We start from the raw sequence: 27,245 nt of genomic DNA, 5'->3' as shown, positions 1-27,245 counted from the left end.
TTACTGGGTGCTGATCACATAGGCATCCTCTGCCTGGCACACACCAAAATAGCAGACTTGCAGAAGGAAAGCAGGTGTTCAATATAAACCCCATTGTCATATGGGTGCACGGAGCCACTCTTATCATTCGGGAATGTTGGAAACTCTCCCAAATGTAAGTTCCCAGATGAGCCAAGGCCACCTTGCAAGCAGACCTTTCTAAGGATAACAGGCCTGCTATGTTAACTCTTTTCTGCAAACTGAGATATACTGGTAAATGAAAAGAGCAAAGGGCAAGTAAACATCTATTGTATCCTCTCATTCAAGAAAGAAGGGTAGATAAGTATACAAGTATCTCCTTGTTTGTATAAAGCACACACGTGTACACATAGGAAGGATAAACCAGAAATGAGTGGGTTTGATTACCTGTGAGAAGCCAGTGGGAGCAGGGTAGAGAGTGCGGGAATGGGACAGAAGGAACAGGAGGAAGTGGCACTTCTCTGAGTACATCTTTTTGTATAGTTCTGAGGCTGTACTTGAAGAATAACTAGACAACCAGGATGTGAGGAGAATCCAGAATTAAATAAAAACTCTTAACAAATGATTTTTTTTTAAAGATTTTATTTATTCATTTGACAGAAACACAGCGAGAGAGGGAACACAAGCAGAGAGAGTAGGAGAGGGAGAAGCAGGCTCCCCGCTGAGCAGGGAGCCCGATGCAGGGCTCAATCCCAGGAACCTGGGATCATGACCTGAGCCGAAGGCAGACGCTTAACGACTGAGCCACCCAGGTGCCCCAACAAATGATTCTTTATTACAAATGAATAATGAAACCACACTAAAGGAGGGGGGATAAAGAAGAAAAGTAACCCGAGTACCTTTGGGAAACAGTATTTTGACTATAAACTTTTAAGTCTAAATCCAGTAACCCCCCCAATTATTATTATTTTTTTTTTTTGAGAGAGAGTATGCAAGCAGGAGGGTGGTGCAGAGCGAGAGGGAGAAAGAGAGAATCTTAAGCAGGCTTCATGTCCAGTGCAGAGCCTGATGGCGGGCTTGATCTCCTGACCTGAGATCATGACCTGAGCCAAAATCAAAGAGTTGGACACTTAACTAACTGAGCCACCCAGGTGCCCCAAATTTTAAGTAGATTTGTTTTTCACAGGGTGTGGCTTAGCAATTCCTAAACCACTGTATGTGTGTTCTAGGGTTGATGGTTATGTGTGGATAATGAGTGTGAGCCAGGCTTCTCACTAATAGAACGAAATTACAGATAGGGGTGGGTTGAGGGCTAGAATGAACCCTGTGGTATGGAACTAGAATTGGAGTTATCAGTATGAACTTCCAGTTTTTAATATATGTAGATAGATAGAGAAATGCGTACTATACATGTGTGGGTATGTGAGGTGTGGTCTAGATGGAGTGGGGGGGTTCTAGATAAAGTTTTCGATATATGTAGATACAGAAATGTACTATATATGTGTGGGTATGTGAGGTGGGTGACACCTCATAGCAGCGAGTACCCAGTTCTTGGTTTCTAAATAACATTTTCCAATTAAAGGAACCAAGACTTTTTGGGGAAATGTTTTGGAGGCTGGCACAAGAGAAAATACAAGATGAGTTTAGAACAGTTTATGGCTAATGCTCAGAAAATTAGGAGACCTAACAAAAGGACACAGGAGCCAACTTGAAAGGACTTCCAGTGGCTAAGACTGGGACAATTTGAGCTTAAATAATGATAATAATGAATTATATCCCATAGAATAAAGCAGGTATCATGAGCCCATGCTAATATAAAATACTTGAATAAATAACTTAAAAAAAAAGTTCTTAATTCTAGTTCATAAATATAAAAGGAATCATGGCAAGAAATCTCCATTTGGCAACCATCACAGTAATAGTTATCTCAAGCAAGAATCCTCAATGGATGTTAAAACTAGTGGCTAAAAGTTTAAATGAGAAACGAGTATTTACATTGTCTCCCAACTATCTCCCCCATAAGATACTTAGCAGTTACATAGTAACAGAATCATTACAAGGTATACAAAGGAGAAGATAATCACAGTGAAGAAACCTGACAGACCCCCACCTGAACCAATTGTTGGAAGTTCACCTCCATAGGAATGAGACCCCCCCAAAGCCATGTACCTCTTGAGAGGATCCACCAAGAACCAGCATCACTTCTGTGAGATTCCTGCCCCCAAAATGCATAACCATAATCTCCTGATGAAACATCAAACCCAAATTGAGGGACTTTGTTTTCAAAAGTGTCAAAGTCACAAAAGATGAATATCTGAGGAACTATCTCAGTTTTTTTTTTTTAATTTTTTATTGTTATGTTATGTTAATCAGGAACTATCTCAGTTTAAGGGAGAATTTTTTTTTTAAAGATTTTATTTATTCATTCATGAGAGACAGAGGGAGAGAGAGAGAAGCAGAGGGAGAAGCAGGCTCCCAAGGAGCAGGGAGCCCGATGTGGGACTCGATCCCAGGATCCTGGGACCACGACCTGAGCCGAAGGCAGACACTTAACCATCTGAGCCACCCAGGCGCCCTAAGGGAGAACTTAAGGAGACATGATGACTAAATCATCATGGGAGCCTGGATTGGATCCAGGTCCTGAAAAAGGACTTTGGGAAACCATTAATAAGAGTTGAGTAAATTCTATAGTTAATATTATATTAATAGCAGTTTGCTGGTCTTAATAACTATATAGTGGTTATGTGTAAGATAGTAACATTAAGGAAAGCTTGATGAAGACCACAGAAAATTTTTTGAATGGTATTTGCAAACTTTTTTTAATACATCTGAGAAAAATTACCTCTAAATTGTTTAAAAACATTAAAAATTTTTAAATATAATAGTAAAAACAACCAAAAAAACCCTTCTTGTTTGAGGGAGACAGAATTTTTTTTTTTTAAAGATTTTGTTTATTTATTTGACAGAGAGATAGAGAGCACAAGTAGGCAGAGTGGCAGGCAGAGGGAGAGGGAGAAGCAGGCTCTCTGCTGAGCAGGGAGCCGGACATGGGGCTCGATCCCAGGACCCTGGGATCATGACCTGAGCCGAAGGCAGCCGCTTAACCGACTGAGCCACCCAGGCGCCCCGAGGGAGACAGAATTTAAGTCAATAGGAAAGGTACTTTTTTCACATCTAGGCCAGTTTAGAAATGGGTTAGGTGTGGGGAAGTCATGTTTATGAAGAGGCTGAATGACTGAATATCCGGAATATAGCAGAGGGGGTTCTAGTTTGGACAAGCAACCTGAGAGCTGTTTTTTTCCCATCCCAAGGTTCTGTGATTTATTTTTAATAGTGTCTAGCAACATGTCACAAAATTCTTTTCCTTCAACTGTTCCTCATCTCAAATCAGCAAAGAGGCCCAGTTGGGCACTGCCTTGGGTTTGCAGCACAGTGAGTACTCAAAGATTACCACTTACCCACTCCTCTGTTCCCTCTGGACCAAAATCCATCACGACAGGAAAAGTAGTGACTTCAGCAGAACCTGGCTCCAGCAATAAGAACTTGCTGTAATTGTGAAAGACAGACTCCTAGGCTTCCAGGGCATGCATTGTATGAATCGAATGAATTTAACAGAGTCCAGTTTGCTTGGTGAATTTCCCAGCTCAAGGAGAAGGACTGCACTCATTTTTAGAATTAGAAGTTTGTACTTTCCTATATCATGATTTCTGATGAAGCCTAAACTGGTTTAAATTCACTTGTTTAATCACATTTAAAGCCATTATAGGTTTTTGTTGTTGTTAAAAGAAAAAACAATGTTTTATGAAGCAACTTATTTTTATTTTTTTTTTAAAGATTTTATGTATTTGACAGAGAGAGAGATAGCGAGAGAGAGAACACAAGCAGGGGAAGTGGGAGAGGGAGAAGCAGGCTCCCTGCCGAGCAGGGAGCCTGATGCGGGACTCGATCCCAGGACCCTGAGATCATGACCTGAGCCGAAGGCAGACGCTTAACAACTGAGCCACCCAGGCGCCCGACTTATTTTTTTTTTTATCTTTTTTTTTTCAAAGATTATTTATTTATTTGACAGAGAGACACAGCAAGAGAGGGAACACAAGCAGGGGGAGTGGAAGAGGGAGCAGACTTTCCGCACAGCAGGGAGCCCAATGCGGGGCTCGATCCCAGAACCCTGGGATCATGACCTAAGCCAAAGGCAGACGCTTAACAACTGAGCCACCCAGGCGCCCCTGAAGCAACTTATTTTTAAAGTTGGTGTTAAATTTTTTTTTTTTGCTTTTTTATATTGTGGTAAATGCACATAACATAAAACTTACCATTTTAATCATTTGTAAGTGTACAGTTCAGTGGCGTTAAGCACGTTCACATTGTTGTATAACCATCAACACCATCCATCTCCAGAACTGTTTTCATCTTCCCAAGCTGAAACTCTGTACCATTAAACGCTAACTCCCCATTACACCCTCCCCCCAGTCCCTGGCTACCACATTCTCCTTTCTATGAATCTGTCTACTCTGGGGACCTCATCTAAGTGGAATCGTACGGTCTTTGTCCTTTTGTGACTGCACTTAACATTTTTTTAAAGATCCACTTAAAAAAATAGAATATTCTAACCATGAAATACTTCAATCATTGAAATACTTCATTCGTGAAAAGGAGAACCAGCAAAAAATAATTCTTTCCTGCCTTATGATTGTGTCAGAAAGGCATAAAAGCTTATAATTAATAATTTGGTGCTTTGATCAGGAAACCACTCTGTTATTGAGGAGGAGAGAAGAAAGGCAAAAAGGAAGGAGGGGAAAGTATCAGAATAGGCTCAGTGGCGGGGACAGCTGCAAGAGCCAAACTGAATGGTGAAAGAAAGAATTCAGTTCTGAACTCACTTGTAGGACAAAGGTCGACAACTCTGGTGCACGCAGAGGTTACCAGCCAGAATGTGAACAACATTGGTATTATTTAAGAATAAGATAGAAAGAGATGGATATGTGATATTCCACATAGATGACTGAACATTGAAAACTATACAGTGAGTGGTTGTTTGTTTTTTCCCCCTTCAACATATGCTTGTTCTTTTGTTTCCCTGGTGCTTAGATAAAAGCTGTAGGGTGTTTAAGTTTTTATATATTTTACTTTTTTTTTTTTTAACCTCTCATAGTGGTTGATGTGCCTGAGTTGAATGTGTTATAAAAGCTTTGGTTCTAGGATATAATACTTTATTTGTGCTCAACACAGACACAGAAAAAGTTCTGATTGTCCGTTATTTGTTAGCTGCACACATAAAGAGTCAGTATACATTTTTGACAGATATTTGAAGCTATCTGGACAGGGGACATCAAGTAAGGACGCACAGTGGCTGTTGATCACTTGAACCATGTTATGCTTTTGGAGAAACTTGTTTTTTAATGGCATGTTCATCAGACCCAATCTTGTGCAATTTGTATGACTTCATTTAAATGAAAGCCCATTGAACTAAATGCCCATTAAGCTTATTTACTTCTTACCCTAAGACTCTATGATCCTACACGAAATTTGTGGTAGAATATAGGAGCTTGCTCTTTGCCTAAAAGGATATCTTGGTGGAAAAAATTCACTTTCGGTGATTTAAAGATGGAAAAAGTCTGAATTTCATGCTGTTAGTAGTAAAACCAGTGGCCATAACCTGTTCTCCAGGTCTGCCAGGGCACTGTTGTCCACACAGTGATGGTTTGCCCTGTAACATCTCATGCTGTTAAAAGTGACAGAAAATTGCCCAAAGCACCAGTGGCGTATTGCTGAGACTAAGATAGAACTTTCTCCTAATTATTATAGCAGTTCTCAGATAATCATGGTGGGGGGGGTTATTATCAAATATGCCTTTCCCAGCTAAGGTGATCAGTGCCTTATTTAAAGTCATCAGTTATTTCCCCGAATTGAAATACATGAAGGAAAATTCCTTTTTAAGCTCTGTAAGGATGATTTAAAGTTACTGTTCTACAGCTCTTCCTTTCTAAATATGCAAAGGGTAGGAAACTGAAAGATTCATTAGAGATACAAAAGTTTCTTTTATTTGCAGAGTATTCTTCACTATGAACATAATCATGGCTATTTCTACAAATGCCACGTAGTAGGAAGAATCTCATTTGCTGCATACTGTTGCCCCATCGTTGCACACTTCAGTGTATAGACAGTCCCATCTGAAGGTGGGGCAGTCACTGCCCTTCTTACTCATCTGTCTCTGTCTCCAGCTCAGGAAGCTCAAGTTTTGGAAGGAGTTCAGTGGAGTCTGGTTACAAGCAGGACTCAAAGCTCAGAGATAAATCAGGTGCTTGAGGAGCCTATAACTTACCCGGCGTAAAAAGCTGAAAAGCCTGATGTATATTCATTTCCTTCCTTTATATATTTGTGTTGTTCTCCTACTCTAAACTAGTCTCACAGAAATGAATCAGAGAATTGCATCTTTTCCAGGACATACAACTTTTAATGGGAAATAGATTACAGATGAACAGTAAGAATGGTTTTTCAAGACCTTTCTAAAATCTGCCACCACTTTGAAGTATCAAAAGTTGATTTTGATTCTAAGCACTTGGCAGGAGGATAGTATATTGGATGTGCAAGGCAGAGAATCCAGAGAATCTGTTTGCTGTTGATTTGAAAATGAATTTGTACTGTTTTGTGGCATTTCTTATTTTATACAGCTAATAGATTATTGTAAACTATAGCAGTTACCTCACTTGATGGTGAAAGAAGATCTTGGAAGTTGATTCATTCAAAACAGATTTTGCAGAATCTAGGTGGAAGAGAAAATGTTTAGTTAGGACTCTACCCCTAAAAATCCTGAAAGTTTAGAACATTTAGCCTATAAAACATTATAAGAAAAGGAAATTGATAAATTTCTGCAAGTGTTTATTATATGATTAGCTGACCTTGAGGGGGTTGGGGGAATGACAGGATTATTACGCTGCATGTCCACTGCTTGCAGGTGGGCTGTTCTGTTCTCTCATCCGCACTTGAGGCCCACACTTGGTAGAGTTCCTACCTGATACGGAGATTACCCACCACTGTGGTGGTGGTAGTTGCCGGGGGAGGGGGGTCCTCACATCTGACCTCAGCCTCACAGTCTGTTTTCTTTTCAGCCTAGTCAATTTCTGATCATATTTGAGACTTCGAACTTTATAGGGTCTTCAGCCATCTGAGGGTTCTTAACTCAGAACGTTTTAAGAGAAGTCAGCAAGGTAGAGGGAGAGGGGAATCATTACTCCTAGCTTCTGCTTCTCTCCTTCCCTATTACAAATCGTGACTAACGAAGAAGAAGGGGACATGGCTGAAGCAGTTGGCTTGGCACTCCACCACGGTATTTTGAGTCCTCCAGCTAAGAACCTTAGAGCAGCAGGTGGAGGAAAACTAAAATTCCAGTAGCCCCTCCAGGGGCAAGAGTCAGTATGGTTAGTTGTACAAGCTCATCACAGTTCATTCTGAAGGAACTATATAGAACTTGTATGTTGCTGAGCTCAGCTCAGCTCTTACTTTGCAGGCCCAGAAAAGCTTAGTCACTTAGTCACTCCAGATGACATCCTAGGATCTATTGGTGATAGTTCTATTTGGCTTTTCTCACAGAAAGGGATAACAAGTGTCTAAGGTCTAATGGATGATGAGAGCTTCTGTTCATGGAACACCCATTGCTGACAGGGTGTCTTGCTAGGTGTTACTGTGGTCCCCATTATTCTTATAGCCAACTTAAGCTTGTTCTTAGTGCTATGTAGCTAGTAGATAGGAGTCCTGAGGTTGGAGCAGAGCCCTGGCTCCTCATCTCATAATCTTTTACTCCAGCACTCTGCCTTTTCCATAAAGTATTAACCTGAAAAAATAATTCTAAGTAGCATCTAATGTCACACCCCATTCAGCCTGAGAACTGGAACAGCAAAAGAAGTATCATTTTGGAGAAAGAATCAAATGTAACTACAAATAAAGATGTTTCCATAACGTCTTATTTTGAAATAATTTGAGACTTACAGAAAAGTTGCACAAATAGTACAAAGAATTCCCATATACCTTTCATGCAAATTCCTCACATGCTAACATTTTACCACATTTGCTTTTTTTTTTCTGGATAATTTGAGAGTATAGTTGCAGACATGTTACCTAAATATTTCAATGTATATTTCCTAGCAAACAAAGACATTCTGATACATGATCACAGTAAGTTAATCAAAATCAAGCAATTAACACTGATCCAAGTATTTTTATTTAATCCACAGACCATATTCAAATTTGGCCAGTTGTTATACTGATGTCTTTTGCAGCAAAAGAAAATAGTTTTTTTGGTCTAGGAAAAATCTAGGATCACTTGTGGCATTCAGTTGGCATGTCTCTTTAATCTCCTATAATATGTAACAGTTCCTCAGCTCATGACCTTGACACTTTTGAAGAATACAAACCATGTATTTTGTAGAATTTCCCTCAGTTTGGACTTGTCTGGTGTTTTCTCATGATTAGATTCTGGTTATGTATTTTGGCAGCAGGAATCCTACAGAAGTGATGCTGCTGCTTCTTGGTCCATCCTCTCAGGAGGCACATGGCTTTGGGGTGCTTCATTTCTGGGAGGTGAAGTCCATACTTGGTTCAGGTGGGGTCTGCCAGTTTTCTCCACTGCAAAGTTACGGTTCTCCCTTATGGAATTATTAAGTATCTCCTGGAGAGATACTTTTGAGACTTTGTAAATATTTCTGTTTCTCATTCAAACTTTTAGCCACTAGTTTTAACATCCATTGATGATTGTTGACTGAGATCATTATTACTGTGATGGTCACCCAGTGGTGATTTTCTAATTCCATCATTCCTTTTATGGTAAGTAAGAGCTTTCTCTTCTCCTTTACAAATAAGTTTAGTCTGGCATCATGCTAGAACTCATACTTCTTTGTCAAACATGGTAGTGTTACCATAAATTATCTGGGAGATACTTGTTTTTAAGTTCATGCTTTGCAAAAGTATTCCACACTAGGGAAATGAAAAAATAGTCCTGCTTCACATATGACAGTCCATGCTCTCAGTTCAAATGATAATGTTTTATTTCTGCCTGTATCCACCTTTTCTTGCCACTGCTTTTATCTTCCCTCCCCATTCTGGGTTCTGTTTCCACCACAGACCTTTGCCTAGGGTCCAAATGGCTTTTACTAGCTTTGAGTTTGTTTGAAGTGCTATAAAAATTATCAAAAGTTATAGTAATGATACCACTATCTGCAGATTTAGATGTGTACCATGTCAATATCTTGCACTTACCAATTAAATCAGTGTGAAAAAAACCTTAAATCTTAGGGCAGGGGAAAAGAGGTGACTGAGAAGGAGAGCTTAGCATAAGTAGAGATCTTACTTCTGTCAGTGTCTCCTAGCTGGTAAACCTTCCCTCCTGGGGCTTGAAGCCATTTGCTGCCATGACGTGTACATTCTGCCACTGACCCCTCCCATTTTTCTGAATTTCTTCTGTAGGATAAAACTGGTTGTCATTGATGGTGTTCTCCTTTGCATGCTCTCCCTCCAGTGAAGGGAGATGAAAAGAAAAAATAGCCCTTCTAAGAAGTTTGGGAAGAAAATGCATACATGGTCTCTAGAGTGGTTGAGGATTGAGATACATCCAGTTTGGTGATATTTTCCTTTCAGATGAAATTAAGGTTACGTTGCAGCAAGGTGTTTCTTGATTCAGGAGGTATTTAATAGGGTCAGCATTTTAAGCCTCTGTTATTGTCCAGACCTCAGGAAACTTGGCTTTTCAAGCTCAAATTCTAGAGAAGTGGCAGTTTTTATTGATTTTATTTCTTTAAATTTGAGGCTTCCTTCAGTTGCCAATCTTTGTGACTGCTGTCAAATTTCCAGGAGTCCTACTAAAGAAGTATCTCAGATGGTAATTTGCATTCATGAGTTCAGGTATCTCTGAATCCTCCCTGACCACTGGATTTTCTTCCTGCAGGAAGACCTCCTGATGCAGTCAAGCAAAGAACGTTTATGCACGGGCCTCCCTGAAGACTGTCTGAGGAGCAAAGGTATTTATTTTTCTCTACTCTTTTCCTTTTTCCACTTATTACACACTGTTTTAATTCACAGTTTCTATTTTACATCGGGAATGCAGGTCCCTGCCTTGCAAGATGGACTTAACTGTAGAAATTCTTTTTTTTTTTTAATTTTATTTATTCATTTGAGACACAGAGATACAGAGAGAGAGAGAGAGAGAGAGAAAGTATGAGCAGGGAGAGAGGCAGAGGGGGAGGGAGAAGCAGGCTCCTTGCTGAGCCAGGAGCCCGATGTGGGTCTCAATCCCAGGACTCCGGGATCATGACCTGAGCCGAAGGCAGACGCTTAACCATCTGAGCCACCCAGGTGCCCCTTAACTGTAGAAATTCTTGATCTTGCCCATTGACATACTTGAAGACACCTAATATTATTGAGCAGTGCCTTAGGTTTTCTTGTTTTTTGTTTTAATTTTTTTTTTAATTTATTTATTTGACAGAGAGAGATACAGCGAGAGAGGGAACACAAGCAGGGGGAGTGGCAGAGGGAGAAGCAGGCTTCCTGTGGAGCAGGGAACCCAATGCAGGGCTCGATCCCAGGACCCTGGGATCATGACCTGAGCCGAAGGCAGACGCTCAACGACTGAGCCACCCAGGCGCCCCTTTTGTTTTAATTTTTTTAACTTTTTTTTTTTTTTTAAGATTTTTTTTTTGAGAGAGAGGGCACACCAAGCAAACATGGGGAGGGGGAGGAACAGATGAAGAAGCAGACTCTTTGCTGAGCAGGGAGCCTGATGCAGGGCTGGATCCCAGAACCCTGGGATCATGACCTGAACTGAAGGCAGACACTTAACCAACTGAGCCACCCAGTTTTATGTAATGAATGAATATAAAGCCTCCCCTTTTATATAGAATCCCTATTGATGTGAGAACTTTTATTTGATTTTATAAAACTAAACTGCCTGTTTGGAAAGGTTAACATGAATGGGGAGGAATTGACCCAGTCCAGTTGAACACTGTGGAGTGCATCCTGTTCCTGTTCCCCTGGACAGGGATGGGAGAAAGCGTTCACTCCAGGTCAACTGTCAAAACAGTTTCATTTCCATTACTTTGTTTTGCTTCTCAAAACAATGAATGGATATAGGCATCTGAGATATCACCTTTAGATTGATTGATTGATTGATTGAGGAGGAAGCTGAGACCCAAAGAAAGAGTGCTGCGCCAAGATTTTCTCCCCAGGCTGAAAATAATCTTAGGTAACTTTAGAAAGGACTATGTCTATATGTTATGCAATTAAAGTTGAAAATATAGAGTAATCAAAACCACAAAAAAAAAGGAAAATATAGCAAGTATGTTTAATTATATGAACATTTTGTGATAAAACATCAGATTTGACTCTCTGCTTCTTGGCAGCCCAGACAGAAAAGGAAGCACAAATTGTCCTTATGAGAAAGGGTACTTGTCCCACTTTATCACCCTGCTTCCTGCTGCTGGAGATTTCCTCTGTGGCTCAAAGGCTTGGCTGGTCCAGTATAGATTAAAACTCTGAGGATGAGAAATGTCCTTTTGTACATGTCTTACGCAGTTCCTAGGGCCTTACTTGGGACCATTTTAGCCCCAAATATCTTTTCAGCAGGGCTCCAGTATTGCTATATTGAGTCTTTGGTATATTTTTGGTGTATTTTCACCCACATCTTAGCACAAGTTTAGTGTCTATTTGTTGAACTACACTTTCATTTATACTGAACTGACCTTTAAACAGGAGAATTAGGGGGTGCCTGACCAGCTCAGTTGATAGAGCATGCAACTCTTGATCTCGGGGTCGTGAATTTGAGCCCCATTTGGGCATAGAGATTACTTAATAAAGAAAAAAAATTTTTTTTTAAAAAGGGTGCCTGGCTGACTTGGTCAGTAGAGTATGTAACTCTTGATCTTGGAGTTGTAGGTTCGAGCCCCACGTTGGGTGTAGAGATTACTTAAAAAAATAAAATCTTTAAAAAAAAATAAAAACAGGAGAATCAGTTATTTTCTATAAGGAAATCTGCCTTCTCAGATTTACCTGGTTACTGTCCACCAAAAAATCTGGTCTACATTGGACATGGATAAGATGAGCTCTTCAGATAAGCTACTTTGTGGCATTTTTCTTCCTGAGCTAATACCATTCTTTAATGACTTAAATTGGGAAAATGAATTACTTTTCTTTCTCCAAAGCTGTGTGTAAGGTTCTCAGTTTTAGATGGAGGAACTTGACAACAGCAGCTCTACTAGAGTTTTTAGCAGCAGTGACGTAGTGCCTGACTGATGTTCTTCCATTCAGTCCCCAGAGAGCCTTCTAAGGTGTCCCTTTGTTACACATGAGGAAACAGCCTCCGCCCAACCAGTCATAGCAAGCAGAAAGGAAGATTCTATGAAGGCAGGTCTTTGAAAGACATGAACACACAAGCTGCTGCCGATTTCTGTTAAACAGATGCACATGCTGTCCTGTAATGTGGCCAGCATCTCAGCTCACTTTGCCAGGGTTAAGGTAAAGCATCTGGCAACCCGTCATTTCCTACAGAACTGAGAAGTAAATGATGTTTCTTGGAAACTTGGTTGTACACTCCCTCTGGGAGCCCCAGCTGCAGAATTTTCACTCTGCTCCAGATCCTGGTCCCACACATTTTAGATGTAGATTTCCCTGATAAAAACTAGTATACCCTTCCTACTTTTGTTTTAAATCTCTGCTCTGTTGAATGCTGTGCAAATTGCTTACAGAGTTTTATTTATATTCCATTTTGCTTATTCTGAATGGGGGCACCTCAAAGGTCAGCACTGTGTGATAATTTATAAATTTGCTGAGGAATGAATTTGGGTCCCCTGCACTGAGGTGTTCAGCAAGTGAACCTAAGGCTGCCACACTCTGCCCTTGGTGTATTGTTCTTCTCTAAATAAATGTCCTGTTCACAGTACTTCCAAGTTAGTGTGATATTCAGAATTTTTAGATTCTTTACAGTCATGTCTGCTGTAGCTCAGGTGAAATTAGAAGAAGCTTAATGCTTTAAAAGGACATTTGTGTTAACCAAAAGTCATCTTTAATTGGTAGGATGCTATTTTGCAGATCATTCCTTATTTCTTGATTGCTGTAGGGCAGGCCCGTGAGAAATGGGCATGGGGGAGCTGTGATGGGTGTTGGATGAGGGGCCATTTCACAAAGGGAGGGTGTCGTTCTGTCAGACCCTCTGCTGCCTCTCTTCTACTAGTGTGGCTTTTCCAATGTGGCTTTTTCACCATAATTCTGTTTAATATTTTATAGAACTGACATTATCAAGTTTTTTTGTTTGTTTCTGTTGTGTGTGTGTTTTTTTTTCCTGAGTTCCCTGTAACTGGCTTGGTTTGGGAAGGTTGTGACTTAATTCTCACAGTAGCAGTCTCCACGAGGGCTTATTTGGGAATTCTCTGAAGTAGGAGAGTCACAAGAAATTGGAAGAGCATTGGAGGGAATACATTTTGATGCAGAGTTGAAAGCAGTCAAGGAGAGAAAAGATACTTTATATAATTTTTGGAACTAGATAGTTTGAATCATTTAGAAGAATTAGAGTTGAAACAATCTTTTAAAGCCCTCTATGTTATACAAATAAATTAAGTATTACAAGTAGATGGAAGAAACCCCCTCGATAAACTCCTTATGCTTTGTATGTGTCTAGATTCTTGGAGTTTATTGATTCTTTTTAATACATATAATTGGGAAAGAATATTTCCTGTTTATATTCCTTATTTATGTTATTGTCCTCCTATAATTTGCATTTTAGGGGGAGAAAAGTTGAAAAATCAGCCAGTACCACACCCATTTAATAGACAACATGAAAAAAGTGTGGACATTTTGGGTACTGATTTTTTTGTTTTTACTTTTTTTAAGTTAAGGTATAGGGACCCCTGGGTGGATCAGTCAGTTAAGTGTCTGCCTTTGGTTCAAGTCATGATCCCAGGGTCCTGGGATCAAGCCCCACATCAGGCTCTGGAGCCTGCTTCTCCCTCTCCCCCTGCTGTTCCCCCTGCTTGTGCTCTCTCGCTCTCTCTCTGTCAAGTAAATAAATAAAATCTTTTTTAAAAATTAAGGTATAATTTACCTACACTAAAATTCACCCTTTTTTGTGTATATACAGCCCTGTGAGTTTGGACAAACACAGTTGTGCAGTTATCACCACAATCAAGATATAGAACATTTCCATCACCCCAGTGATTTCTCACAGGCTTCTTTTATAGTGCATCTCTCTTGCCGGCCTCAGCCATTAGCAGCCACTGATCTTTTTTCTGTCCCTATAGTTTTATGTTTTCCAAAATGTCCCATAAATGTAATCATAGAGGAGAAGGCTTTTTTTTTTTTTAAGATTTTATTTATTTATTTGACAGAAAGAGACACAGCGAGAGAGGGAACACAAGCAGGGGGAGTGGGAGAGGGAGAAGCAGGTTTCCTGCTGAGCGGGGAGCCCGATGTGGGACTCGATCCCAGGACACTGGGATCATGACCTGGGCCGAAGGCAGATGCTTAATGACTGAGCCACCCAGGCGCCCCAGAGGAGAAGCCTTTGAATCTGGCTTCTTTCATTTAGCATCGCACATTTAAGATTCATCCATATAGCTGTGTGTATCAGTACTTCATTGCTGCTTCTTGCTGAAGAGTATCCTGTTGTCTGGTTGTATCACAGCTTGTTTATTTCCCATTGAGGGAAATTTGAGTTTCCAGTTTGGGCAATTATGAGTAAAGTTGCAGTGAACACTTGTGTATGAGGTTTTGTGTGAACATGAGTTGTCATTTCACCTGGGTGAATACCTAGGCATGACACTGCTGGGTCATTTGGAAAGTGTGTTTATTTTGTAAGAAACTACCAAACAGTTTTCCAGAGTGGTTGTACCCTTTGGGACCAGTAGTACATGAGTTCCAGTTAAGGAGTTGAATCCATAATTTGGAAAGCCAGATGTTCAGTAGTCAGAGAAGCTGAGGAGGGACAATAGCTTATAGGGTTGTCTGCTGTCTTCCCTCTAGGGAGTCTTCGTGAGCCTCCACACAGGAGAGCTTCCTTTTATAGAAGACATTACAATATTGCTAACTCATTGCACATCTTTCTGAGGATGAGATGTAGGATATGCCAAAACGGATGTCATATTTAGTGTCCACAGTATAACCACTTAATTTTTTGATCCAGGAAAAGGTTTTGACAGAAATGCTATTGAATCCTTGTCAACATCCAGCATGTCTGTCCCCAGTTATAGTTATATGGAAATAACACCAAAAAAAAGTCTTTAGGTTTTCTTGTATTACCTGTATTATGATTAGAGTGTAAGCATTTTTTAAAAAACAATTTTATTGAGATATAATTTACATGCTATAAAGTTCGCCCATTTGAAGTATACAGTTCAGTGGTTTTCTTCTATACTTACAGAATGCAACCATAACCCTAATTTAATTTTCATCACTCCCTAAAGAATCCTTGTTTGTATCCATTAGCATTCATTGTTCATTCCATTCTTCCTTCTCCCCAACCTCTTCCAGCTACTAATCTGCTCTTGTCTCTATAGATTTGCCATTCTGGACATTTTATATAAATGGGGCCTGGTATTTTATGACTGCTTTCACTTGGCATAAAGATTTTTAAGGTTCATCCAGGATCTAGCATATATAAGTGCTTCATGTTTATGGCTGAATAATATTCCATTGTATCCATTTATCTGATGGACATTTGGGTTGTTTCCACTTTTTGGCTATTATTAATCATGCTGTTGTCAGCATTCGTGTATAGGTTTTTTGTGGACATAAATTTTCAGTTCTCTTTTTTTTTTTTAAGATTTTTTATTTATTCGGGCTCAGTTAAGCGTCTGCCTTCGGTTCAGATCATGATCTCCGGGTCCTGGGATCGAGCCCGGCATCAGGCTCCCTGCTCAGCAGGGAGTCTGTTTCTCCCTCTGTTCCTCCCCTTGCCCATGCTTGCTCTCTCTCTCTCTCTCTCAAATAAATAAAATCTTAAAAAAAAAAAAAGAGTTGGATGCTTAACTGACTGAGCCACTCAGATGCCCCAAGATTTTAGTTTTGATGAAGTCTAACTTACCAGTCTTTTTATCACTGTGTTTCAGTATCTTAGCTAAGAAATCATTACCAAAATCATGAAGATTTACTCTTGTGTTTTCTTCTAAGAGTTTTATAGTTTCACCTCTTATATGTAGGTCTGTGGTCTACTTTGAGTTAATTTATTTGTATGATGTGAGACAGGGTCCTAATGTATTCATTTGCATGTGGATATCCAGTTGTCCCAGCGCCATTTGTTGAAAAGCTGTTCTTCTTGGTCCCTTTGTCAAAAATCAGTTGACTGACTCTAAATGTTAGTTTCTTTCTGGATTCTCAGTTCTAATTTCCTTGCTCTTTATTAAATCCATCCTGTGTCAGTGCTACACTGTCTCCATTACTGCAACTTTGTTTTATTTTTGAAATCGGGAAGTATGAGGCTACCATCTTTATTCTTTTTCAAGATCATTTTGGCTGTTATGTGTCCCTTGCATTTTCATTTGAGTTTTAGGATTAGTTTGTCAGTTCCTGTAAACATAAGCACTTTCTAAACGGTTATTATAAAACAACAAATCTAGGGCCTTTCATAGGTCATGAAATGCCTATGTTTCTAAAAATGGGCTCATACCTCACAGAATACGTTTTACCCTCCAGTATACCTAAATACTTTTTTTTTAATATGCCACATTTTCTTTATCCATTCATTCATTGGTGGATACTTAGGGTTGTTTTCGTGTCTCACCCACCATAAGTAATGCTGGAATGAACATGGGGGTGCGGATATCTTTTCCGAATAGTGATTTCATTTCCTTTAGATATATACCCAGAAGTGAAATCGCTGGATGGAGTATACCTAATACTTTGAACAACTTCCCTAACCTTCTCATTCTTCATTCAGACAACATCTATTATGTACCTGCTATGTGCCAAGGTCAGTGTTGGGTACTCAGTCCACAGTGATCATTAAGATCCTATTTCTGCCCTCAAATAGCTCCAGTCTCACGGAGGTGATATATTAAACAAATACTTGAGAAACAATATCGCAGAGGTTTTGATAGAGATACTGTGCAAGGGAGTGGGAACCCAAAGGAGTGGCTAGCCTTAACCAAGTGTGGACTCTGGCACTTCTAAGAGCTCTGCATGTATTAACTCATCTTTACAAGTACTGCAAAGTGGGTACCGTCTTTCTCCCCATATTACAGAAGAGGACTGGGTCAGTATTCCATAGCCTTTAGAAAACTTTCTAATAATGGGGCTCCTGGGTGGCTCAGTCGTTAAGCGTCTGCCTTCGGCTCAGGTCATAATCCCAGGGTCCTGGGATCGAGCCCTGCATCGGGCTCCCTGCTCGGCGGGAAGCCTGCTTCTCCCTCTCCCACTCCCCTTGCTTGTTTTCTCTCTCTTGCTGTCTCTCTCTCTGTCAAATAAATAAAACCTTAAAAAAAAAAAAACTTTCTAATAAACATAATTGCCTCAAACTCTCCTTTAAAATTCTTTGAGATTTCCAAGTCAGTGTGGTTAATTATAACCAAGTAAAAGAGTAGGTAGAGTATCCTTTTGCTTTCAAGCTGTACACAACCCCTGTTTTCCTCCCAGCCTTCAATGTTACACTACCTGGGAAATGACTGTTCCCCTGCCTCCTCCCTAAGATTCTCAACTGAGTTGAGAACAGGTGTTCTTCTAGCAGGTAAGGGCTCTGAGGTAGAATCTTGCCTTAAGTGCCTTGCATAGTGAATAGTTTGGGGATGGGTGAAGAGTTTTGCAGTTTTCCTGAGCAGATAAAATGAAGGATTCAACTAGGGTGGTGCTGGACCAGCATGGAAAGGCCCAGAATTTACATGAATGGCTTAGTGCCATAGTATCCAGTGAAGAGATACACTAAACCACTTGGGGTAAATACAGTTAGAAATTCATGAATAGGGTAGAATTGTCTGCTATGATTTGGAAAGTAAGCTAGTTTTAAAAAGATAAATACTGTGTGGGGCGTTAGGATTTCAAGGCCATAATATGTCAGTAATTGGAATCTGTGCAAGCTTGTGGAATCCAGTATGCATTTATCCATCTAGTATTTATTGACTCCCAGTATTTTTAAACACTGTGTCCTATCCTAGCATAGTTATTAAGTTTATCATTTTAACTGTTCTCAGGTCCAGTAAGATAAGAAAGAAAGCAGAACAAAGGAAAAGCACTTTTTCTTTAAATGGCAGGCACTGTACCAGGTGGTGTTTTACATGTATTATTTAATTTAATCCTCAAAGTAACACTGAGGTAAGTGTACTTCGTACCCTCTTTTTCAAAGGAGGAAACTGAAACTCAGAGAGGTAAGTAAGATCACAGAGCCCACCTGCCTTCAGAGTAGCTGTTCTTTCTCTCAGAATTGCTGCTCTCAGTACCAGTTGAGAAATGGATAGGGAAGCTCTAGGAAGACGGTATTGATAGCATTTGTTGATTTGACCTAACCATTTATTAATTCCACAGATTATTGAGTGCTGTTTTGTACTGGGTATTATGCTGGGCAATAGGGAAAGGGAGAGACCAAGACAAACATGATCCTTACTCTCACGGAGTTTATATTCTAATGAGAATTAGATCTTTAGGTTGATTTGCATTTAGCTTTATCTGTTTAGTGCTCGTATCTTGTTACATATGTGTGTGCATGCAAATATACATATACACATATGCACATGTAGGAGCATAACTGTGTTTTCCTAAAAGAAAGGATAAAAAACTTGTTTGTAGATTAACAAGTTTGGGGAATTTCTTTATACTGCATCTTTTACCTAGAATTTCAGAGACGCTGAACAGTAAAACTTCTTTATGAATTGCATTTACATTCTGCTCAAAAAGGTTTTTTGTTTTTTAATGTTTCATAATAGAAAAATTTTAGTTTATTGAAAAGTGGAGAGTATACTAAACCCACATGTATCTGTCACTCAGCTTCATAAATGCCAGCTCATGACTAGTCTTGTAGGGAAGCAATTACTGTAAGTAATTCAGTTCAAAACTAATATTCAACTTTAACATTTATCTTTTACATAGGTTTTACGTAAAACTGTTCTTTTTCAAAGAGCTAATTTCTTTATGACTAAGTATTATTCAAGTAATAAGAAGATGGTCGTTGAATAGTATAAGCTGTTGTATTGTGGGTCTGCTTTATTAATGTTTTAGAAGGGAAGCTTCTTAAGACTCTGGATTACATGTATGTCTCCATATTCAATTGTCCAGCCAAGTAAGTACATTTAAATAAGTAACACTTAGAGAAAGGCAGATGTTCAAAATTAGCCAAGTACACTTTTGGCCCTCTGTCATATTTTGCATAAAAGAACAAAGCCAATGGTACGGTGCACTAACTTTGTAATTTGCTTTTTGAGTTGGGTCTTTTTTGTTGCTACTGGTTGCATGATTAATTTTTTTATGATTGCATACTGATTTGGATTTATTTCTCTTGTGCTGAAGGAAATGTAGAAATTACAACTGGAACTCTGCTAAAATCTGAAGAAGTACAAGGTATGAAGCTCAATGGGACTAAGACGGATTATAATGAAGGACACAAGAATGGCAATGTGAGTAAAGGTCTCTCAGCTGCGTGCAGCGAATACCCAGAAATAGACAAAATCATGACCAGTGGTGAGGTTTCAGAAACCAGCACATTAGTTTCCCTAGAGCCTTTAACCTTTGTGGACCCTGGATTAACAGAAGCAACTTCTAAAGAAAAAGAATGTGAAGAATTAAAAACTTGTCCTTCTTGGTTGTCATTGTTACCAGGGAGCAGTGCCATTTCCAAAGTGGACAATGGGAAGGAAGAGTTGTGTAAGTTAAACCTTGTCTGTGAAGCAGATGACAATCACCAACAGATTCTCAGCCACCATAATGAAAAACACAGTTCTGCCCATGGCAGTCCCAAAGCCACGAGAAATGTAGTTGTTGTAGAACCCTTAGAAGAAAACTCTGGCATTTCACATTTCTCAAGTTTGTCTGGTCCGGAATCCAGGACACCATCCTTAGAAACAAGTGGTTTTGAAGGTGATGGCTTGCCAAAGAGATCTGCTGAAAAGACAGACAATTCCTGTTTTGATGGGGACGATCAAAGCAAGAACGTGGCTTCTAGAAAAGAAAATGAACAGTTTTTGAACCCCAGGAGTGAAAGAGGGCAACTCTTTCTTGTTAATGCCAGGCAACCAGAAGAGGATGCTAGTGGTCATTGTCCTGGTGAAAAAGAGACTGTTGCCCCCCCCAAAGAGAATACCCATGGTGACTCTTGTGTTCAGGGCAGTATCCATACAGACAGTCCTCGTTCTTCAGTGCCAGGTTCTTTCACTGAAGCCACAGAAGTAATGTTAAAAAAAAATGATCTGAAAATCACTTTAGACATTCAGGGTAGCTTGACAAACTATGAGGACCATGGAGAAACTTCTACTGATACGAGCCATTCAGGCAGACACTCTGAAGAGAGCAGTTTTTCCTCCTTAATGCAGATTGAAGAGCCAGAACAGACAACCACTATAGAGCCCAATATGGTAACTGAAAAGATTTACAGTAAAGACTCTAACTCATTCCGCTCCCAGAGAAATCTGGAAGACGACACCCAGTTAAATGAAGCATCATATAATGAATTTCTGATTGAAAGAAAATCCCTTGTGAGTTTAATGCGTGAGGACCAGATAAGTCTTATGAATGAGGTATCAAAACCCAAGAAAGATATTGCTCAGTTACCACCATCCCTAGAATTTGATTACAAACCTGAGTCAGAACAAGCTATACAGACCACACAGGATGATAGTTCACATTTAGATAAACAGAACATAGCCTGTGAGATGAATAAACTTCCTTGTACCAATGAACTGGTTTTAAACAAAATAGAAAGTGAATGTGTTTTAAATCAAGTGCCCCTTAATTCTCAAGACCACGCGAAGTTGCCAGCTAACAAAGAGATGCCTTTAGCAACAAGCGAGGATTCCCAACAGAGCCATCACCCTCCATTAGAGGATGGAGCAGATGTCATTGCTCATACCCAAACCATTCCCATGAAGGTAAAAATGAAAGATATCTCTCCATCAGGTGACAAATCCTGTGGTGCCTCTTCAAACAACCCCACCTTAAACATCAAACCAGGAAGCCTAGAAAGAAAAAATGAACTGGCTGATTCTGGAATGGTCGGTCTACCTTCCAGACTTCTCTCAAGCAAGAAAGAAGCAGCAGGCTTGCCTCAAGAGGTCTCTGTTATGGAATGTCAGAGTGTTCAGTCTCAGGATCTCTCTCGCTGTCATTGTGTAAGTAAAAATGCACAAGAAAAGAGCGTGTGTTCTGCTTATGCTGCTTTTGAGTCCAGCAGAATCATCCCAAAAGTTGAAAACTCTTTGATGACCAAGTGTGAAGATGCATTTCGGCACAGCAATCACCACTCCCAAGGAAGAGAAGACTCCACAGAAAGTAGCACCCATAAAGTGAGTTACACATTGGAGGGAAGTGAACTTGCTGGGGAAGAAACTAAAGGCAGCCTCCCAGGAGATAAGATGCGAAACGAAATGACAGGAGGCGTGTTAAATAGTGAAGCTTCAGACAAGACCATTCGCACCACCAGTCACACCCCGCCCAGTGAGGAATGGTTGGAAGGAAAGGAACAGGATGTACCTAAAGGGACTGTGTTTTGCAAGTATAACATCTCTGACTGTGCCACACCAGAACTAAACTTACCTGCAGACATTCCAAGCCCTGAAAAATTGTTGGACCAGTCTCTTACTATTATGCTCTCCACTTTCAAAAGCATGAGCCAAGCAGTTGAAACTCTTGATCAGAAAACAGATGAAGTCCTTGACTGCCAGAGTAACCAAAATAGACCAGATGAATGCAGAAATGAAGATAAACCAGCTAAGGAGACATCAGATGGTGATGAGAGAGAGGCTGTCACAGAACCTAACAGAGAGGTAAGCCACAACCAAAAGGATCTGCTAGTTAGTTCAGCCAGTAACAACCCGTTGTCCAGTGGTAGTTCAAAGAAAGGCGATTTGAAAGGAGACTCTGAACATATTTCTGGTTGTGAGGAGTCCACAGATGGCATGGTAGACATCATCTACACGAACTGCAGTAATAAGTCTACAGAAGGCATGTTAGACTTAAAAGCATCTAGTACCCTTGATGGTGGTGCAGGGCAGGATAGACTGATGTTACAGGAAACCTCAGTGAGTACTCTTTCTCAGAGAGGAGAACTGAATGCTGCATTTATCGGAATGATTGGCCAGGACTCAGATTTCCCAGGTGCTACTTCCTCTACAGGGGAGCCTCTGGAAATTAAAAAATCATGTGAAGAGAAAGTATGCAGATCGTTAAAAGACTGTGAAATGGAAGTGTGTCCAGACTCTTGTGCCCATGAGCTAGAGTCTATTGCAGATCATGAACCAAATATAAGAACATTGGGTAGAGTAAATGTGTCCTTAGATTATAGTCATCATGAACAGCAAGTTAAAGAAGCATCCCTTAGAGAAACACAAGGAATGATCGAAGGATCAAGACTGGAAATAAATTCTGAGTTTGACAAGGACAATACCTTTGGAATTTCCTCAAAAGAGTTGCTGTCTTCTGGATGCCCAGATGAGAACCCTGTTCCCATAGGGAGCCTGAAATCCATTGAGATAATGCCTTCATATCTGCCTTCTCACAAAAATTCAGAAAGTAATGTTAATAGTGAAGAAACTGACCTGAAAAATCTTTTTAAACCAAAAGATGGTGAAATGCTTTGTGAAAATGTGGAGCACCACACAGTCCTGCTTGAGAAGAAGGAAGGAGAACCAGGGGATGGGAGTAATTCTGGTAAAGGAGTCACAATAGACATTGGTATGCAAAATTTGCCTTTGAAAATGGAAACAGAAACTCAGTTGAGAGGAGAAAAAACTGAAGAACATCAGAAGGGGCCCATGGGTCACGTAACTGTCAGGGAAGAGTCTGAGGAGATGATTACCAGAGAGGCTGGTCATGGTCGTAAAGAAAGAGAGATTTCTCAGTCCCACTCTAAATCCCAGAGGATGCTTGCTGATATTGAAGAGCAACAAAGGCAGAGGGCTTTGGACTACATGTTGCAGAATGAAGAGGAATATATACATCAAAAAGGAGCATACACGGTATTGGAACAATGTACATCTAACGTGTTACCGGATGAGCTGAAAGATAAGAACCAAGCTAAGTATTGCAAAGGTGAGTCCACCATGATGAAGAAAATCACCCTAGCACAGCTGGCCACGGGCGGCAGTGCTGCACAGTTCCAAAAGTTGGAGGATCCAAAGGAGGAAAGCTTGTGTCATTCATTAAAAAGATCCATGGAGTCATGCACAGCCCCTTGCCTTCGTGGTGCCCCTCAGAAAGCACAAGACCCCAACTCTGCTGGGTGTGATGAAATACACGGTGCCTTTGGGAACACTTCACACCAGAAAAGAGTGCTTCCCTTAAAGAAGCAGCCCCATAGAACATGTAAGAAAGTCTCCTGTCAGGAGCAAGTCAAGATGGGGAAAAAAATAAGTAAAATCAGAAGTTCTGCCTTTTTAAAGAGTTCCTCTGAAACCATCCCCACAAAAGCACACAGATTTCTCAGTTCATGTGCTGTGCCTGCACCCGCACAAATGGAACCCGAAACAGAACCAACCAGGAGCTTAATGAGCCACGTACCAAAGCAGAAGGCGACTCCGTGCCATCCCTTGAGGAGCCTGAATGTTAGGAAGCCAACCAAAGAATCAGCCTTACTCAGCAAGCTGTCCATTCTTGCCTCCAAACTGGTCCCAGCCACAAAGGCCCAGAAACTAAGATATCGGCGATGTTCTGCGGAACTTCTTCCAGTGGCGAAAAGCTACACGCGGCTCAGATACAAAAGGCTTCTGGATGGCTTTTCGTACAATACAATGCAGCTAAATCCATATTTGGCAGCTAGTGGATGGGATAAGAGACTTAACAGTAAGCCTTTGACACTTTATTCGCTAGAAGCCATCAAAATGAGCTTCATAGATTTGAACAACAAGGTGCCATCACTGCTATTTGGTTCCGAAATTTTCCCGGTATCTTTTCTCATGAAATCGGGCTCTGAGTGCATGACCGAGTCCCCAAGGACTTTTCCTGAGCACTGTGCTCCAGCCAGGCTCACCTTAGGAGAGGCCCCCAGGTGCCTGTCTCAGCCTCCCAAGTGGACCTTTTCTTTCTTCTTGTCCCACAGTTGTCCTGGGATGGCCACATTCAGGGAAGACACTGGCCCCCATGGTCAGACATGTGCCCAGGCTCCCTCACAGTCTCCAGGTCCTCTCCAAGACTATGGAGGCACTGCCATGGTCCAGACCAGAGCAGGCTGCTCTGTCCTTGGCCTTCACACACTTCTAGCACTTTGTTCTCCTGGATGTTACCGAATCTGGACAAAAAAACGGAGCTTCTCTAGTCACATGCCTACCATGCAGAGGCTCTTCATGACCCAGTTTACACAGGGCTTAAAAGGGTTAAGATCTCCAGCCTCCATAGCAGACAAGGTCTTCTGTTCTCTTCCCTACTCGGTGGGCCGAGTGCTATCCATTTGGAGCCAGCATGGGCCTTCTGCCTGCCCCTTCGAAATCTCTACTCTTCATTCCACTCACAGCAAGCGGCAGCCAACTCTGAGCACCACGAGCAGGTAAAATCCATGTTTGCTTTTCAACCTCTGGGGGAAGTTGAGGGCTAGAAATGCAAGGCTATTTAGAGTTTCTGTGTCTGCATTTTCTGTTTACCTTGACAAATCTCTGCTGAGAAAATGTAGCTGTAAGTCTTAAGTGTAGACCCCTCTAATTTTCCTGCAGAATCTACCCCTGTATTTTTACCATTCTATGTTTTGTCCGTGTCATTCGCAAACCGTCAAATCTTTTGAATCTCTTCTACCCATGCCCCCGCCTTCCAAAGAACACCATTACACATCAAAGACTTATAAATAGTGACAAATAATGGCTTCCAACTATATCTTATTGACAAAGTATTATACAGTCAGCAACTACTTCGGTGTTTGATGTATAAAGGATACAGAATAAGTACTTTTTTTTTAAAGATGTTATTTATTTATTTGACAGAGAGAGAGAGAGCACAGCAGGGGGAGCGGCAGGCAGAGGGAGAGGGAGAAGCAAGCTCTCCACTGAGCGGGGAGCCCGATGTAGGGCTCAGTCTCAGGACTCCGGGATCATGAACTGAGCCAAAGGCAGACACTTAACTGACTGAGCCACCCAGGCACCCCCAGAATAAGTACTTCTTAAGTAAATAAACTAATTATGTAGGTATCACCAAATCTAGTTCATGAACCTTTGGGTTTCTCTCTGGAGCAGAGAGGCTTCAAAGATTGACATTTACAGGGCGCCTGGGTGGCTCAGTTGGTTAAGCGACTGCCTTCGGCTCAGGTCATGATCCTGGAGTCCTGGGATCAAGTCCCGCATCGGGCTCCCTGCTCGGCAGGGAGTCTGCTTCTCCCTCTGACCCTCTTCCCTCTTGTGCTCTCTATCTCTCATTCTCTCTCTCTCAAATAAATAAATAAAATCTTTAAAAAAAAAAAAAGATTGACATTTACATACTATAGTTGTACAGTTTATAGAATTTTAAGTGAGCTAGAGAAGAGTGGTTTGACCACTTAGAATAGTTGAAAATAATTTCACCAATATCATTTTACCTTTTTTTTTTAAAGTTTTCATTTATTTTAGAGTAGGGGGGGCAAGAGGGTGATAGAAAATCTCAGCACACTCCCTGCTGAGTGCAGTGCCCTACACGGGGCTCAATCCCACAACCCTGAGATCAAGACCTGAGCTGAAATTGAGAGTTGGACGCTTAACTGAGCCATCCAGGTGCCCCTCATTTTACCTCCTTACTGGAAATAAGAGGAAAAAGAATTTGAGAGTTATATCCTAAGGATCTGTCTCAGGCATAATAAATCCTCCTATTTGTAATCCCTCAAATAAACAGAAACTGAAATTTTTTTAAATTGGCCCTCATCAAATTCAACACCAGCAAAGCCTTAAAATTAGGGAGAGGCCTAGTTCTTCATGTGTCTGTGCAGTCTCTTATGCAGAATCATTCTGTGTCACTAAAACGCTGTCTGGTGCATATTACAAAGTTCCGTCTTAGCAGAAAACTAACTAAATCAAAGGGTTTCAGAAGGACACCGCAGAACCTGAATGTGGCTGATGGAAATTGAGAGATGAATGATCTTCGAAGTACTTGTCCTGTAGTTAATAGAAAAATGTTCTTACAGTGTAGTCACAAAAAATACATTTGGATGAATCAAATTGTTCTATTTTTTATTTATTTTGTTGAAAGATTTTATTTATTTATTTGAGAGAAAGAGAGATAGCGAGAGAGAGCGCAGCGGGAGGTGCGCAGAGGAAGAGGAAGAAGCAGACGCTCCACTGAGCAGGGAGCCCGACACGAGGCTCAATCCCAGGACCCTCACTGAGATCATGACCAGAGCTGAAGGCAGACATTTAACTGACTGAGTCATCTAGGCGCCCGTGACTTAAATTGTTTTAAATCATAGTATACTGCTTTTATTTTGTCTGGTTTGTCAGTATTCCTCTATAATCTCATAACCATGCTCTGCTCAGTGTCTGACATGCAGCTTTAAATTGTGTTACCTTCTCCTCTATGCTATGTTCATGCCTGAGGTTCGAATATAGGCCAGTTCTTTGTTGCACCCTGTGAAGATGTGCGGCCTTTGGCCCTTTTTCTTCATCCAGAACTCTTTCCCCCCCCTGACTTTTCTGTTTCCTGGCATGGAATATTTTTTCTCTCCCTTCCTTCCTATGTCTAGCATTTTATTTTGTTTTATTTTTTTTTAAAGATTTTATTTATTTATTTGAGAGAGAGAGAATGAGAGATAGAGAGCACGAGAGGGAAGAGGGTCAGAAGGAGAAGCAGACTCCCCGCCGAGCAGGGAGCCTGATGTGGGACTCGATCCCAGGACTCCAGGATCATGACCTGAGCCGAAGGCAGTCGCTTAACCAACTGAGCCACCCAGGCGCCCTATTTTGTTTTATTTATTTTAATTTAATTCAAGTGGAATGTTGGGGTGGGGGGAGTTTCTAGGGACTTTTCCTTCTTCTTGGCTCTAGAAGTGCCTTATCATCACATGCCTTGACTTTAAGTTGAGAAGTTTGCTGTTTTTCTAAACACACTTAGAAATATTAAGCATGATAAATTTGGTAACCCAAGAAAGCAGGACTTAACAAATATTAAATTAATTTATGTTTCTATAGGATTTTTTTTTTTTTTTTTTTTTTTTTTTTTTTTTTTTTTTACAGAGA

General features: G+C 40.6%; 1 protein-coding gene across 6 annotated transcripts in view; it reads left to right on the top strand.

Moving 5' to 3' along the window:
* The window catches only part of PRR14L (proline rich 14 like), a 55,336-nt gene that overhangs the window by 12,242 nt on the left and 15,849 nt on the right, over nucleotides 1-27,245 (top strand). For all 6 annotated transcript variants that reach the window (XM_073886845.1, XM_025858063.2, XM_025858061.2 and 3 more), the window contains 2 exons: nucleotides 9,896-9,968; nucleotides 19,423-24,604. In XM_073886845.1, the coding sequence (XP_073742946.1) occupies nucleotides 9,896-9,968; nucleotides 19,423-24,604 (5,255 nt within the window). The remainder of the gene's footprint in view (nucleotides 1-9,895; nucleotides 9,969-19,422; nucleotides 24,605-27,245) is intronic.

The sequence above is a fragment of the Callorhinus ursinus genome, unplaced genomic scaffold (genome assembly GCF_003265705.2).
Source record: "Callorhinus ursinus isolate GAN/ISIS: 27379988/994484 unplaced genomic scaffold, GSC_fseal_2.0 scaffold72, whole genome shotgun sequence".
Lineage (NCBI taxonomy): Eukaryota > Metazoa > Chordata > Mammalia > Carnivora > Otariidae > Callorhinus > Callorhinus ursinus.
This window is presented reverse-complemented; position numbering and strand designations above follow the sequence as displayed.